The sequence below is a fragment of the Ctenopharyngodon idella genome, chromosome 24 (assembly GCF_019924925.1).
Source record: "Ctenopharyngodon idella isolate HZGC_01 chromosome 24, HZGC01, whole genome shotgun sequence".
Classification (NCBI taxonomy): domain Eukaryota; kingdom Metazoa; phylum Chordata; class Actinopteri; order Cypriniformes; family Xenocyprididae; genus Ctenopharyngodon; species Ctenopharyngodon idella.
Genome location: NC_067243.1, coordinates 10,861,742 through 10,874,942, shown reverse-complemented (window position 1 = coordinate 10,874,942; position 13,201 = coordinate 10,861,742). Strand labels below are relative to the sequence as shown.

At 35.6% G+C, this 13,201-nt stretch overlaps 1 protein-coding gene and 1 long non-coding RNA gene across 14 annotated transcripts in view; one reads left to right on the top strand and one right to left on the bottom strand.

Moving 5' to 3' along the window:
• The window catches only part of LOC127507801 (uncharacterized), a 100,987-nt gene that overhangs the window by 62,305 nt on the left and 25,481 nt on the right, over positions 1–13,201 (top strand). For all 8 annotated transcript variants that reach the window (XR_007928447.1, XR_007928450.1, XR_007928446.1 and 5 more), the window contains exon 2: positions 8,083–8,213. This is a non-coding gene — a long non-coding RNA (uncharacterized LOC127507801). The remainder of the gene's footprint in view (positions 1–8,082; positions 8,214–13,201) is intronic.
• LOC127507785 (hereditary hemochromatosis protein homolog) lies at positions 7,122–12,603 on the bottom strand. 6 transcript variants are annotated; one of them, XM_051885099.1, is made up of 5 exons: positions 12,581–12,603; positions 9,969–10,217; positions 8,459–8,737; positions 8,033–8,311; positions 7,122–7,952 (listed from the first exon to the last, which is right to left on the bottom strand). In XM_051885099.1, exons 2-5 carry the CDS (start codon positions 10,024–10,026, stop codon positions 7,816–7,818), a joined length of 753 nt encoding a protein of 250 aa, XP_051741059.1. In that variant the 5' UTR covers positions 10,027–10,217; positions 12,581–12,603; the 3' UTR covers positions 7,122–7,815. The 6 variants fall into 6 exon arrangements, with proteins under 6 accessions (XP_051741059.1, XP_051741057.1, XP_051741054.1 ...); XM_051885097.1 differs by lacking the exon at positions 12,581–12,603 and adding an exon at positions 11,469–12,091; XM_051885094.1 differs by lacking the exon at positions 12,581–12,603 and adding an exon at positions 11,040–11,327 and having other exon boundaries at positions 7,122–7,949.

Below are 13,201 nucleotides of genomic sequence, written 5' to 3'. Positions count from 1 at the left end.
TTCTTTAATGACAAGTTTAGTTGTATAACGATGAGTTTTAGCAAAAAATAAATGAGTAAGTAAGTAAATAAATAAATAATAAATGTACTGTAATCATTGAATCAATGAACTTTATAGATCTTGCCTCTCATTTACATCTGGCCAGAATTTGGCAAATCAACATCTCAGCATATATTTTCACGAGTCATGCATCGTGGGGGAAAAAAGCAGTGAATGTTGGATCCATCCTTGTGCCTCAGCTTCTCAAAAAGCCTCTTCCATCACTTGAAGAAGACTTACTTGGTTGTAAGGGTTGTGATATATGCTTTCCATCTCCAAGAGAAGAATATGCTGGAAGGAACACCATCCTGAAATGTCCCTTACAAAAGATTACTGCAGTTTTTACATATAGAAAACTGCAGTTGTACTTCAATATACCGCAGTTCTTTTTAGTAAGAGCTGGGTGATGCTCAAACCAATTTTGTACCGGTGCTGAACGGTGAAAGTGGACATTGTCCCACACAACTACACAATTTTGCTCAGTTTGCTCCTGACCACCTGTGGAAAGTTGATTTCATTGAGGGAGTTTAAACAATTTAGAAGCCTTTCTGTGTTGTGCGGCCCCAAGACAGTGTTATGTGCCACAACACCAGTGGATGTCCAGAGACATTGACTGTGGCACAGTGCTTATATTGGGCTGAACTATCTGTCCAGCTTCTCTCAAGGAAAAACCATAATTTATGGCATGGGCAATTAGGTTGGCTCTTATTTCATTTGAAACTCATCTGTACCCTATTCTTCTACCTCTCCTCCTTCCTCTACACCTTGCTCTTCTCTTTCCCTCTGTCCATATCTTTTTATATTTTCTTCTCTTCCTCTTTCCACTAATACCATTGCCTTCCACTCTACCATATCTTCTCCCTCTACTCCGGCCTCTTCTCGTCTTCCTACATCCTCAACTCTTCTTGCTCCATCTCCTCTTCCTATACTATCTATTTCATTCCCCTCATCTCTTTCTACCTCTTCCACTCTTCCTCTCCCTTTCGGTATTACCCTTCTCTATCCTTTCCAAAATCTCTCACTCTTACATATCTTCCTTTTCTATTCTTCTTCTTTTTTTTGTTGTTGTTGTTTTTGTTTTTCTTTCCCCTTTTATAGTTTTTGTAATTGAGATAGCTGTGTAAACAATTAGGAAATATGCATTTCCTGTGTTGTGTGTATTACTAACTCAGCAGATATTTATTTGGGGTTAATTGAGAACATTCCAAGTACAACTGAGATTTTAACAAATAACGGAGTTTTGTTTGTTGTGTTTGGGAAAATGGTGCACAAATGATTGTGATTTTTGTAAAACCAATAAAAAGAGCTGCAATTTATTTATATTTTTGGTTGGATGTATGAACTACACTGTAAAAAGTAATATGCTATATCTACTCCATAAAATTTTGGCAACAGATTACAAGCAATATTATTAATGAAATTCAACAAATAGAATTGAGTTAGAATTAATCAAATTAATTCCTAAATGTAAACCATTTAAAACGAGTAAAATTTAAACAAAAAATATCTGAATAACAGACAGACGTCAAAGATGAATTAAGAACTCTTTATTTTTTATTGCCAACATTGAAGACACCTGATGATAACAAGTAGAATCACTGAAGGAAAGAGAAACACATGAATTAACAGAGGTTTAGATGTTGATGTTGATTTTATTGAAAATGTTTGGTCACCATTATGGTGATCAGTGTTTCGTTTAGTTGGCCAGTTTGACTCTTTGCTTTTTATGTCAGTTTGTGGTTTTTGTAATGTTGTTTGCTAATTTTACCCATTTTAAATGGTTGATTTTTAAGGAATTAATTTGATTCATTCTAACTAAATTCTTATATGTCGAATTTAATGAATAATATTTGCTTGTAATCTGTTGCCACAATTTTATTGAGTAGAGAGAGCGTATTACTTTTGGGCATTTTGTGCACAGTGTTTTGAGAAAATGATGCATGTGATTTAAAATTTGCATGAAATGAAGGAAAATGTACAACCTGTTTAGGACAATTACAAAGTGTTCAGATTACTGTGTTAACTGTTTTAAGAACAGTGACCTGAGTTTGGAGAAATGTGTCAAGTCGATTGAGAAAAACTGTAAATGAAGCAGGTTGATGTTAATTGATGATAGCTGAAAAAGTTTTGTGATGCTGCATCCACACTACCAGGTGTCAGTATAAGTTCTGTTTAGTAGGGAGTGAAGACGAACATTGAGGATATGTGGTTGTCAGGGCAAATTGTACTTATTTTGGATTCTGGGAACCATTTAAATGTCTTGTAGCTTCTAAAGTTCAGTATTAAATAAAAAAATAGATATTTAAAGGTAGATGCTTGCAATAGCATGAGATCCCACCATCCGTTCAGAGCGCTCTCCAAAGCAACGCCTCCTTCAAAACACATGAACGCACACAGCAGAGTCTGCAAAGTGTCAGGAGATGAGAGACGGCGTTAAATTACCTTACATCTCAAAGCACATAACATTACAATAATAATTAACGTATACGTAATTCTTAAATTAATTAGTTTTGCATACGTTACCTCTTTTTTTTGCTGCTGGCTTGTTCCATTATAAGATTTCAGTGACAGTTGATGTTGTTCGATTGCGAGATCTCAGTAGTTTAATTTTGCTATACGAGATTTCACTGACGGTCAGTTTTGTTCCTTTATGAGATTTCAATGACAGGTCTGTTTTGCACCTTTGTTTTTTTTTGCAACTTTTATTCCATTACGACATTTCAATAATGGTGGATTTTGTTTTGATGGTCAGATTTTAATGATGGTCAGTTTTCAGTATCAGTTGGTTTTATTTGGTTACAAGATTTCAATGATAGTTCATTTTGTTCCATTATGAGATTTCAATTTTCCATTTAGTTTTGTTCCCTAATGAAATTTTAATGACAGTTGGTTTTGTTCGGTTGCGAGATCTCAATGACGGTCGGTTTTCAGTGTCAGTCGGTTTTGTTCTGTTATGATATTTCAAAGATCGTCGGTTTTGTTCCTTTGTTCTTTTATGAGATTTCAAAGACAGTCAGTTTTGTTCCATTATGAGATTTCAATGATGGTCGTTTTTTTTCCCTTTGCAAGATCTCAATGACAGTCGGTTTTATTCCTTTACATGATTTCAATGACGGTTGGTTTTGCTCCTTTACAAGATCTCAATGATGGTCGGTTTTATTTCTTAACGAGATCTCAGTGACAGTCAGTTTTATCCCTTTATAAGATCTCAGTGATTGATGGTTTGGTTCTATTCCTCCTCTAGATTTCAATGATGTCGGTTTTGTTCCTTTGTTCTTTTATGAGATTTCAAAGACAGTCAGTTTTGTTTCATTATGAGATTTCAATGATTGATGGTTTGGTTTTATTCCTCTTCTAGATTTCAATGATGTCGGTTTTGTTCCTTTTTGCGATTTCAATGATGGTCAGTTTTGTTCAGTTACGAGATTTCAATAACAGTTGGTTTTCATTGACAGTCAGTTTTGTTCAGTTACAAGATCTAAATACGGTATACTCTAAAAAAAAAAAAAGTGCTATATAGCACTAAAAGTGGTTCTTGGCTCGTAATCATAGGAGAACCACTTTTGGTGCTATGTAGCACCATATCTTTAAAGGTGTTTTACAGCACCTTTGTCAAATGTAGAACCCATAAGAGATGCCATATCGCATTTTATTTCTTCAACAAAAATGGCAACAGTGGTTCTTTGGCTTGTAAAGAACCTTTAAAGGGGCTTAACAGGTTCTTTGTATGGCAGTGGTGCTATATAGCAACTTAACCACCCCAAAGAACCACTGAAGAACTGCTGAAAAACCATACAGGGGCTTAACAGGTTCTGTATACAGTAGTGGTGCTATATAGCACCTCAGTCATCCCAAAGAACCGCTGAAGAACCACTGAAGAACCACTGAAGCAACAAGATTTGGTGCTATACAGCACTTAAAGTGGTTCCCCTATGATTACGAGCCAAAGAACCACTTTTAGTGCTATATAGCACCATTTTTTTTTATTTTGTTCTTTTACAAGATTTAATGTCAGGTTGGTTTTGTTCCATTCTAAGATTTCAAAGACAGTCGATTTTGTTCCTTTACGAGATTTAAATATTGGCTGTTTTTTTCCCATTATGAGATTTCAATGCCACTCAGTTTTGTTCCCTAATAATTTCAATGACTGTCAGTTTTTAATAACGGTCGGTTTTCTAACGTTACAAGATTTCAAAAACGGTTTTGTTCCTTCAGGAGTTTTCAATAGCAGTCAGTTTCATTCCTTATGAGATCTCAATGATTCTCAGTTTTTTTCCCTAACAAGATTTTAATGACAGTTGGTTTTGTTCCGTTACAAGATTTCAATGACGGTCAGTTTTCAGTGTCAGTCGGTTTTGTTCTGTTCTGAGATTTTAAAGATCGTCGGTTTTGTTCCTTTGTTCTTTTACGAGATTTCAAAGACAATCAGTTTTGTTTCGTTGAGATTTCAATGACGGTCAGTTTTATTCGCTTACTAGATTTCAATGACAGCCGGTTGTGTTTCATTACAAGATCTCAATGATGATCGGTTTTGTTCCTTTAGGAGTTCTCAATAGCAGTCTGTTTTGTTCGGTTATGAGATTTCAACAATGGTCAGTTTTTTTCTGTTACAAGATTTCAATGACAGTCCGTTTTGTTCCTTTACAAGATTTCAAAGACGGTCTGTTTTAGAGTTGCACCGATATAGCACATAATCAATAATAATATAATCAACAACCAATAATCGGTATCGGCCGATAAGAGCAAAATTTTCACACTATTGGCCAATAGTTTAAAAACAGCCGATAGTCAGGGCCAATATATCCTGTCAATCAAAAGAGAGGACAGGAAAATGCACTGAATTTGTGCTTTGTGTATAGAAAATGCTAAGAAACCAGTTTGATGTTCAATATTAATAGTAATTATATAAATTAATAACATTCAGAAAGTTAAGAAATATTAATTTAATCTTCAGAATTTAGTCAATGGGTGTTAATATTAATTTGAGTAATGTGTTTGTTTATAACTAACACCAGTTACTCTGACACAAGTTGATGAAATGGAGAGAGTAAAGTTTTTATTTGCATAATAATTATAGTGAAAATTTCATTCATTTCAAAGAAGGTATAAAGGGCAGGACTGTGCTTATTTGTGCCGTTAGTATAAGCAGCAGTGGGTGGTAATAGACAAGAAATGTAAGATTTTACACCGTCTTGCTGATAACATTTCTTTAGGCATTTGGTAGTACAGCTACTGTAGTGAAACCTCCCTTATCAGAATGTGTTACCACCTTAATTAATGAGGTCAAATTACTAATCAAAGTGGCAATTAATGACCAGAACAAGTCATGACCTTGGTTTAAAGGTTGGTTCTTCTTACAGTCTAGTGCCCCCATCCCTGCATTCTGACTTTAGGAGCCATACAGGCCAGGGAGTGAGCACCCCCTGCTGGCCTCACTAAAGCATCTTCCAATGACAATCAAGTTTTTTCAAAAAAAGGTCTCCCATCCATGTCATGGCCTGGCTCAAGCCTGCTTAGCTTCAGTTATGAGCCAGGGTTTGTCCATGGGACGCTACAGCCACACTGCTTTACAAAACTACATTAAAATGGGTCCAATATAGGGGCAGCGCATCCCAAGTGGCTCAAAATGAGCTACCACCCCGCTAAAAATTTTACGTTCCCAGAACATTCTCAGAACGTCCCCACTGGTGTTAAGGACGTCATCTAGTAATGTTCCCAGAACGTTCAGAGACGGTCACGATGTGGAGTTCTTTTAAGGGTTGGGGGATGTTATTTGGCGGACCTTCAGGGAACATTCAGGACGTTCTCTGAACATTTAAGGAACGATATTTTGTTTGGAAATGTTCTCAGACACACATGCATGAGCTAATGTAACTGCTGTATCACTGCATCAGCAACCACACAGTTATTGCCTTTAAATAAAGCAACACGCAGCAGAACATCAGTGTTTCTGGATCATCACTGACTAAAGCACAGGCTCTACTCTCCAGCACAATGGTAACATCACAAAACTCAGATAACAGAAACAGAACATTAAACACTTACAGATCTCTCTAGATCTCAGCATCTTCACTCATTACAAACCACTCTGACTTTATTTCTTTCATTCAAAACTTCTTAATGAGGAGTTGATGTTTTATTGAAAATAATAAAGTTTGAAGTCACTGTCATGGAGGTAAGCACTTGCTTTAGTTGTGCTCCTGACCCTTGACATTTTAACTTTAATTTTATTCCAATTGTTATAACTGTGTCTTTCTAAAAAAAAAAAAAAAAAAAAAAAAAAAAAATCTGATCAAATGAATTTGGTTGTCTATTGTTGGTGATTTCATCAGGCAGTGGTTTTATTCACTGATCTCTGAATAAAACTGCATAAAATCCTGTCCTGCTTTAATATTTTGAAGGATATGCAGATATTATTCAGACAGACTCACACTTACCTCCATAACAGTGACTTCAAACTTTATTATTTTCTATAAAACATCAACATTTAACCTGTCACCTGGTAATGTTCAGAGACGGTCATGATGTGGAGTTCTTTTAAGGGTTGAGGGACGTTATTTGGTGGACCTTCAGGGAACATTCAGGACGTTCTGGGAATGTTTAGGGGACTATTACTATAGGACGTTCTGTTAACTTCTCAAATGTTCTCGCGCAACCATAAAATAACCAAAATAGAACGCTCCCCTAAACTCATATCGGGAACGTTATAAAATGACCAACAGAGGACCGTGTGGGAACGTTCTGTTAACGTCCCAAATGTCCTCTTTGTAACGTTCTTATGTGACCATAAAATAACCAAAATGTAACATCTGCCTAAAGTCATATAAGGAACCTTGAACTGCAGCACTTTTATTACCAAAAGAGGACGTTTTAGGAACGTCCCTAATGTTCTGTAAAGGTTCGGAAATTTCATCACCTTTAGAGAACGTTTAGGGAACGTTGCGCAAGGTCGCGAGAACGTTGCCTTCTACGTGTGTTGTTAACCCAATAGGAAATATTCCTTAAACATTTCCAAGGTTTACCAAGTGCTAGCTACATGGAAACACTCTAATATTGAAATAAATGAGAGTTAAAGGCACAAATAAGCAATATTTGATGTAAATGTTTTATTTGCAAACAATCTAAACAGCTATATTATCATTTATTTTACAATAGGTGTTGGCTAAAAAAGTGAACACATCAAAGACAACGGCATTTAGACAAAAGTCAATGAAGGTATACGACTAAATGTCACTACTTCCAAATAAGAAGGAATAAATAAGTTCAGAAAAATCTAAACAAACAAACCTATTCAGAATTGCAGAATAGTATTAATGGATACATGGTTTAAACTGATCAAAATAAAGTATTTAGATCAGTGCTGATGCTGACAATATTGTTGTAATTTATGTTTTTGTATAATGTGTCTATAAGTCACTATATGCATAACAGATTTTGTTATATATAAAGCGAATCAAGGTAAATTGTGCTACTTGTGTGAAAATGTATAGCTTAGCTTACCTGAAATCATCCCACATGACAACAATTTTTACAGTTGTACAACTAGGCCTACTGCATTTACAGTTCTGTAATATGTAAATAAGATATAGGGATATAAAAAAATATATATTTGTTGAATTTGATTAAAAGTGTTGTCTTGTTATGTATCGCATCAAGAAATTTGTGTATCATTACACCCCTACAAAATGTGCAAGTGACTAACACACACAAATATATTCCATTTAAAGTTCTTTTGTAGAAATTCAAATAGATCATATTTTAACTTGAAGGAAAACACTACAACATTAAGTCAGGATCTATTAGTCTTTGTCTTCCTGCTTGCCTCCTCATCCAAAAAACTGCCAAAATCACAGATATCGCACATACCAACATCAGGACAGCAACTCCTATGTGAAGTCTGGAGGGTTCATCTTCTAAAAGAGGAAGCATTTAGAATAAGATCAAAATGTTAAGATTTTACCTGATACTTTCTGTTTCTGCAAAAGTTCATTACCTAAATCAATGATCAGTTTATTGTCCAGACTGAGGTGTGTGGCAGAGCAGGTGTATTTGTGTTTGTCTGCACTGATCTCCAGACTCTTCCTCATCTGGTACGTCCCGTCACCATTGGGCAGCAGATCTCCTCCAGTGATCTCATGATCAGATACAGGCTGTCCATCTCTGAACAGGGTCAGGTTGATGTGACGAGGGTAAAATCCTGTCGCCAAACAACTCACACGAAACCCTCCAGAATCTGAGTTTGCTGTCTGGGTGAGTGTGATATTGGGCGTTACTGTAGAAAAAAAACACAAGAAAACAATTCAGAGAACTTTTTACATGTATAAATATATGGGTCAAATTTGAGATTATTTTTAAACCTGAAGATTTACTCTAAACATATGTAATTTTTTTCATAAAACAAATGCCCTTGAGTACATACTTTTTTTATTAATTTGATCTTCTCTCTTTTTGAGGTAATTCTTGAGAGTTGTTATACAAACTGGGTAAAAGGTATGTGCAAATTCCTGCTTAAATACTTCCAGGTGCGGTTTGATCAGTTCTTGTTTAATATTTACAGTCACAGTATAAGTAAACGTGTTGTTAAAGTAATGCAGCTCATCTGTAGTGGAGCCTCTAGCAGCATCTCTGATAATCATCTGTCCAGGCTTGTCGAGGTCTAGCAGCTCACAGAAAACTAGTGTCTGATAAACATCAAGACCTGTGAGGGAAAAGAGGGAGAAGATTGTCATGAATTGCCCTCCTTCATCTTACACGTTTTGTTTAGCAAACTATTTTAAAGAAAAGTTTCAATTTGATAACTCTAAAACTGTCATTGTAATAAAACCAACCAACATAATTCCTTTACATCTTGAGTGTGTGTACACATCTGAATTATTTCAAAAACATTTTTATAAATATTTTATAAATACATTCACTCTTCCGCCAGAACTAGACTTGCATATGGCCGGTGCTGGAAGTCGTTCATTATAGTTTATAAAGTTTCTTACAAAAACCCATCGCTTTACTTCAGAAGGACTTTATTAACCCCCTGGAGCTGTGTGGGTTACTTTTATGATGGATGGATGCACTTTTTTGGGGCTTCCAAATCCTGAGTCCCCTTCACTACCATTATAAAGCTTGGAGGAGCCAGGATATTTTTTAATATATCTCCAATTGTGTTTGTCTGAAGGATAGTCATAACCCAAAAGTAGCCAAATGACCATATCCTAAATATCAAAACATACCATTCCCATACCTTATATACATACTTTACAGTCACTCTTATGCAAATTGAAACCCACTATCATAAACACAGCTCAAAGGCTGCTAGTGGCCCTCCTTAGCAAAACTTAACATCTAGCACAAATTTATAGAATATAAAATATTTCAAAGTAAAAGTCCTGCCATATTTTTATTCTACCCACTGAAGCAGTGTTAAAGTTAATGAGATAATTAAGTGATTAATTGAGTGATGATTGGACCATTATTGAAGACACCTGATATTAACAAGCAGAATCACCAAAGGAGAAAATCACACCATCACCATCATGGAGATCATTGTTTGCTTCAGTCGAGCACTTGACCCCTGACTTTTTAATGTTATATTTTATTTTGCTGCTGTAACTGAGTTCTAACACCCAGACAAACAAAGAGAAAAGATTATCAGGTGGTGTTATGTTTTTACATAATCATTATTTGACCTGAATCACCAAACTCATTTAGAGCCCAATCTCTGAGTTATATTTACACTATTTATTACAGCAGAAGATCCTGCTTTTTCAATATAATCCAAAGGATTTCTTAAAAGTTGTTCTGATAAAAAAAAAAAACAAAGACATTAAAATATGCTCATCATAAATATGTATTTAAGCAATTGAATATGTACAGTATGATTAGCATTTTATGGATTTTTAAATAGATTAATAGATGTCATTGAGCCACATACTTACTGTCATTTTGGCTGTCTTGCCTTAACAGTGCAGATCTTCTCAAAAAGGAGTCATACATGTAGCCACTTATTCCCTTTATGTAATCTGAATCAATCACATCATCCTCATTCGTCGTATTCCCTCTTGGAATATATGTTGTTGAATTATAGTATCCAACTGTGATGTCATCCAAAGATGTTGTGCAACTAAATTTAGGAAATTGTGTTTTTCCCTGAAGGTAAGTTGAAAGCAACCACAAAGAGTGAGAACCTGAAAAACAAAGTTGATTATTGTTGATTCTTGTCATTATGAATAAGTAGTATTTATCTCTACCATAGTATATATGAGACTGCATACAATAAAACTTTTAAGCTTTATCCTGTATTTATTTTAATTTAAAACATAAGCTTTGGAATCTTGGCAATGACTTGCACTTTCATTCAGCATGAACATGATATTAGTAACGTTAGGGGAAGCGGGGAACAACCTACTTTTTGACTTTCTTAGTTTGTGTAAATCCACTTGTGGTTCAGAAACTTTTTATACATTAATTTCACACGTCTAGTACAAATGTGGTCTTGTTTCATTAATACAGTGTATACTTTTTTCTTTATTTACCCCTTGAGAATGGAAGTGAACAGTGACAACATGCCATAGATTTAGAAACACATTCAGGAAAAACACAAAGAAACACAACACACCCCTCATTATCCACACACAGCTCACAATGAACAGGAGACAATGGACGAGCCAGGTCTCTCTCATTGAGATGAAAATTAACTAAATTAGTAAGAAATGTACTTGTTAATTGTTAAATATTTGTTCTGCCATATTTTTCACAATTTTGACGAATATATTCCCTATATAGTGTTGAAATGGCAACTAGTTAATAGGCCACAATACGTTTTGTCATGCTAGTATGGAAACTTTTTAAACCACGCGTTACAAGTAGCCCTGCTTTGGGTTGTGCCAGTGCCCAGCTCTGCCCCAACGCGGGTCAGGGAGGACATGATTCGCGATAATCTTCATTAATCTTGAAATGAGAAATATTACGTTTTAAAACTTATTATATTTAAAAATTAAACAACTTACCATCTGACGCAGATGGAAGAGAAAGTGTAAGTAAGAAAACGAGGACATACGATTCGGTACATTTGCACTGCATGCTTTTAGTTTTCAAATATGTTGCAAAAATGTACCTGCATAGGTACCAATGTATAACAATCTGGCTGCGTCCCAGCCTATGTCTCCGCGCGTTATCCTTGCCGTAGGCTATGTCTAGGGCGTTATGCCTCCCACACAGGCAGTGGGTGGGACCATAGACATAATAAATACAACAAATACGTATTATGTCTATGGGTGGGTTTTGTTTTTTTGAGTGTGTAGCAGAAGAGTAGGCAAATTGGGACATACTACGCTTTTGTCGCTTAGCTATGTGCAACCCGTCACCGTTTAAACTGCCCTGTCAATAACCTTGTCACAGTTTAAATCCTCCATATTCAATTTAATTTAATTTCCTACCGTTTTGGAGAAATGTTAGTCGCACGTTGATTTTCCAGTCATGGGTCTTTCATGCGGAGAATTGATGCATTTAAAAGTTAATGACCAAACGCATCGTTATAAAAGTTCACAGTGCTGTCGCAGATTAAGTGTAATATGGATAACATTAAATAAACATATTTTTTGTCAGGTTACTGATTATTAACCAGTCAAACACTTTTGTTTTAACCGCTCTCGCACATAAGTCATGTTTGTAGTTTTTTAACACTTTTTATTCGTGTTTGTAGTTCTAATCGAATCCGGAAAAGTAGACCATCCGGGTATCTATGAATAGGGTGAATGTGATTTCACCAAGTAGCCCATGACATGTTCCTGGATCAACATCTTTGTTGATCCTGGAACAACATTCAAATCAACTAGTCAGATTTGAGGGACAAGTTTACCGTTTGTGTCAAGTTTAGGCTTGCAACCAGGGTTAGGTGCTTCTACATCAATGTTATTTACCTATATTTCCCCTCTGATTTTAGGGATAAGTTATGGGAAGGATTAGGTTTAGGGGTAGGAATAGGGTTAAGACTAAATTTTCCAACAGGAATGTTGTTCCAGGATCAACAAAATATGTTGATCCAGGAACATGTCTTACGGTGATCCTGAATAGCCTACTCGTTTCAACATACTACGATTTGGGACGCACTAATTCTAATTCGAATACTATTTAGGACGGATGGTATATGAATTGGGACGCAGCATGATTCACAGTACGAGAGTCAGTAGATTGCAGGTCACCATTAAAAAGAATTAGCTAAATAACTTGAACTTCTACACAATCGTACTTGATTTAATCATAAATTAAAAGAGAGTGCAGACATTTGCAATGATATTTAAAAAACAATCTGTATACAAATAATCGTATACGTGCTTTGGCAATACTGTGCAACAATTTTCATGCCAATAAAGCTGAACTGAATTGAAAGAGAAAAGGAAATATGAACCACTTTTATCACTAGAATCTTTGACTTATTTTAGAAAAAAAAACAAAGATCTTATACAAATTTAACACACAAAACATATTTTAATGATTTATTATTGTAAACTGTGGTAGATTTTCCCCTGCGCACCTGACTTAAGTTTACCTGGGTCATCTCCTAATCGACGCCCCTAAATGTCTCCTAATCGACGCTTAAATAATTTATACTCTAGCGCGTCTCCTAATCGACGCCGGCTGAGTCGGTCGACATCTTGACCCTTTTGAACACAATCACTTGGGAATAAGGTCTCTAGTGTTCCCTAACTTGCTGCGCAGCAAAACCAGACAGACTCCAGACTAGAATATGCTTTAATCATGGCCGGAGGACCTCGTATCAATCTCAGAGAATCCCACCAGCAAAAAGAATACAACAGTTTATATAGGATAGGAGCATGGCAAAGCATTCTACAATATGATTGGTCTCTTTATATGTCAAACCCTTCTGTTTCTAGGTAAAGCAAGATCTGCCCAAATCATGTGTTTATTAGTTCGTTGGTTACTCAGTATCATGGGGCTATTATATTTAGATAGTTGTCTAACTGTCCCTAAGTTTCATTTCCCCTTTTCTTATATATGAACATGATTCAGACACACAGACTTAGGCCCAAAGTTTGAGGACTTTTAGGTTTCAAAAGCGTATAAATTCCTGCAAGGAAAAAAAAATATTAGTTGTGATTAATTAAAAAATTCCATCACAAAACCATTCCAGTCCTCAAATGCCGTGCTG

What these genes read in the sequence shown, in the direction of transcription:
- LOC127507785 (XM_051885093.1), bottom strand. Translation starts at nt 11,112, where the DNA reads ATGCAGTGCAAATGTACCGAATCGTATGTCCTCGTTTTCTTACTTACA. An exon ending in GCAAGACAGCCAAAATGACA is followed by an intron (nt 8,738 to 9,968) that starts GTAAGTATGTGG and finishes TTTCCCTCACAG; the next exon opens with GTCTTGATGTTTATCAGACA. An exon ending in TAAACTGATCATTGATTTAG is followed by an intron (nt 7,953 to 8,032) that starts GTAATGAACTTT and finishes TTCCTCTTTTAG; the next exon opens with AAGATGAACCCTCCAGACTT.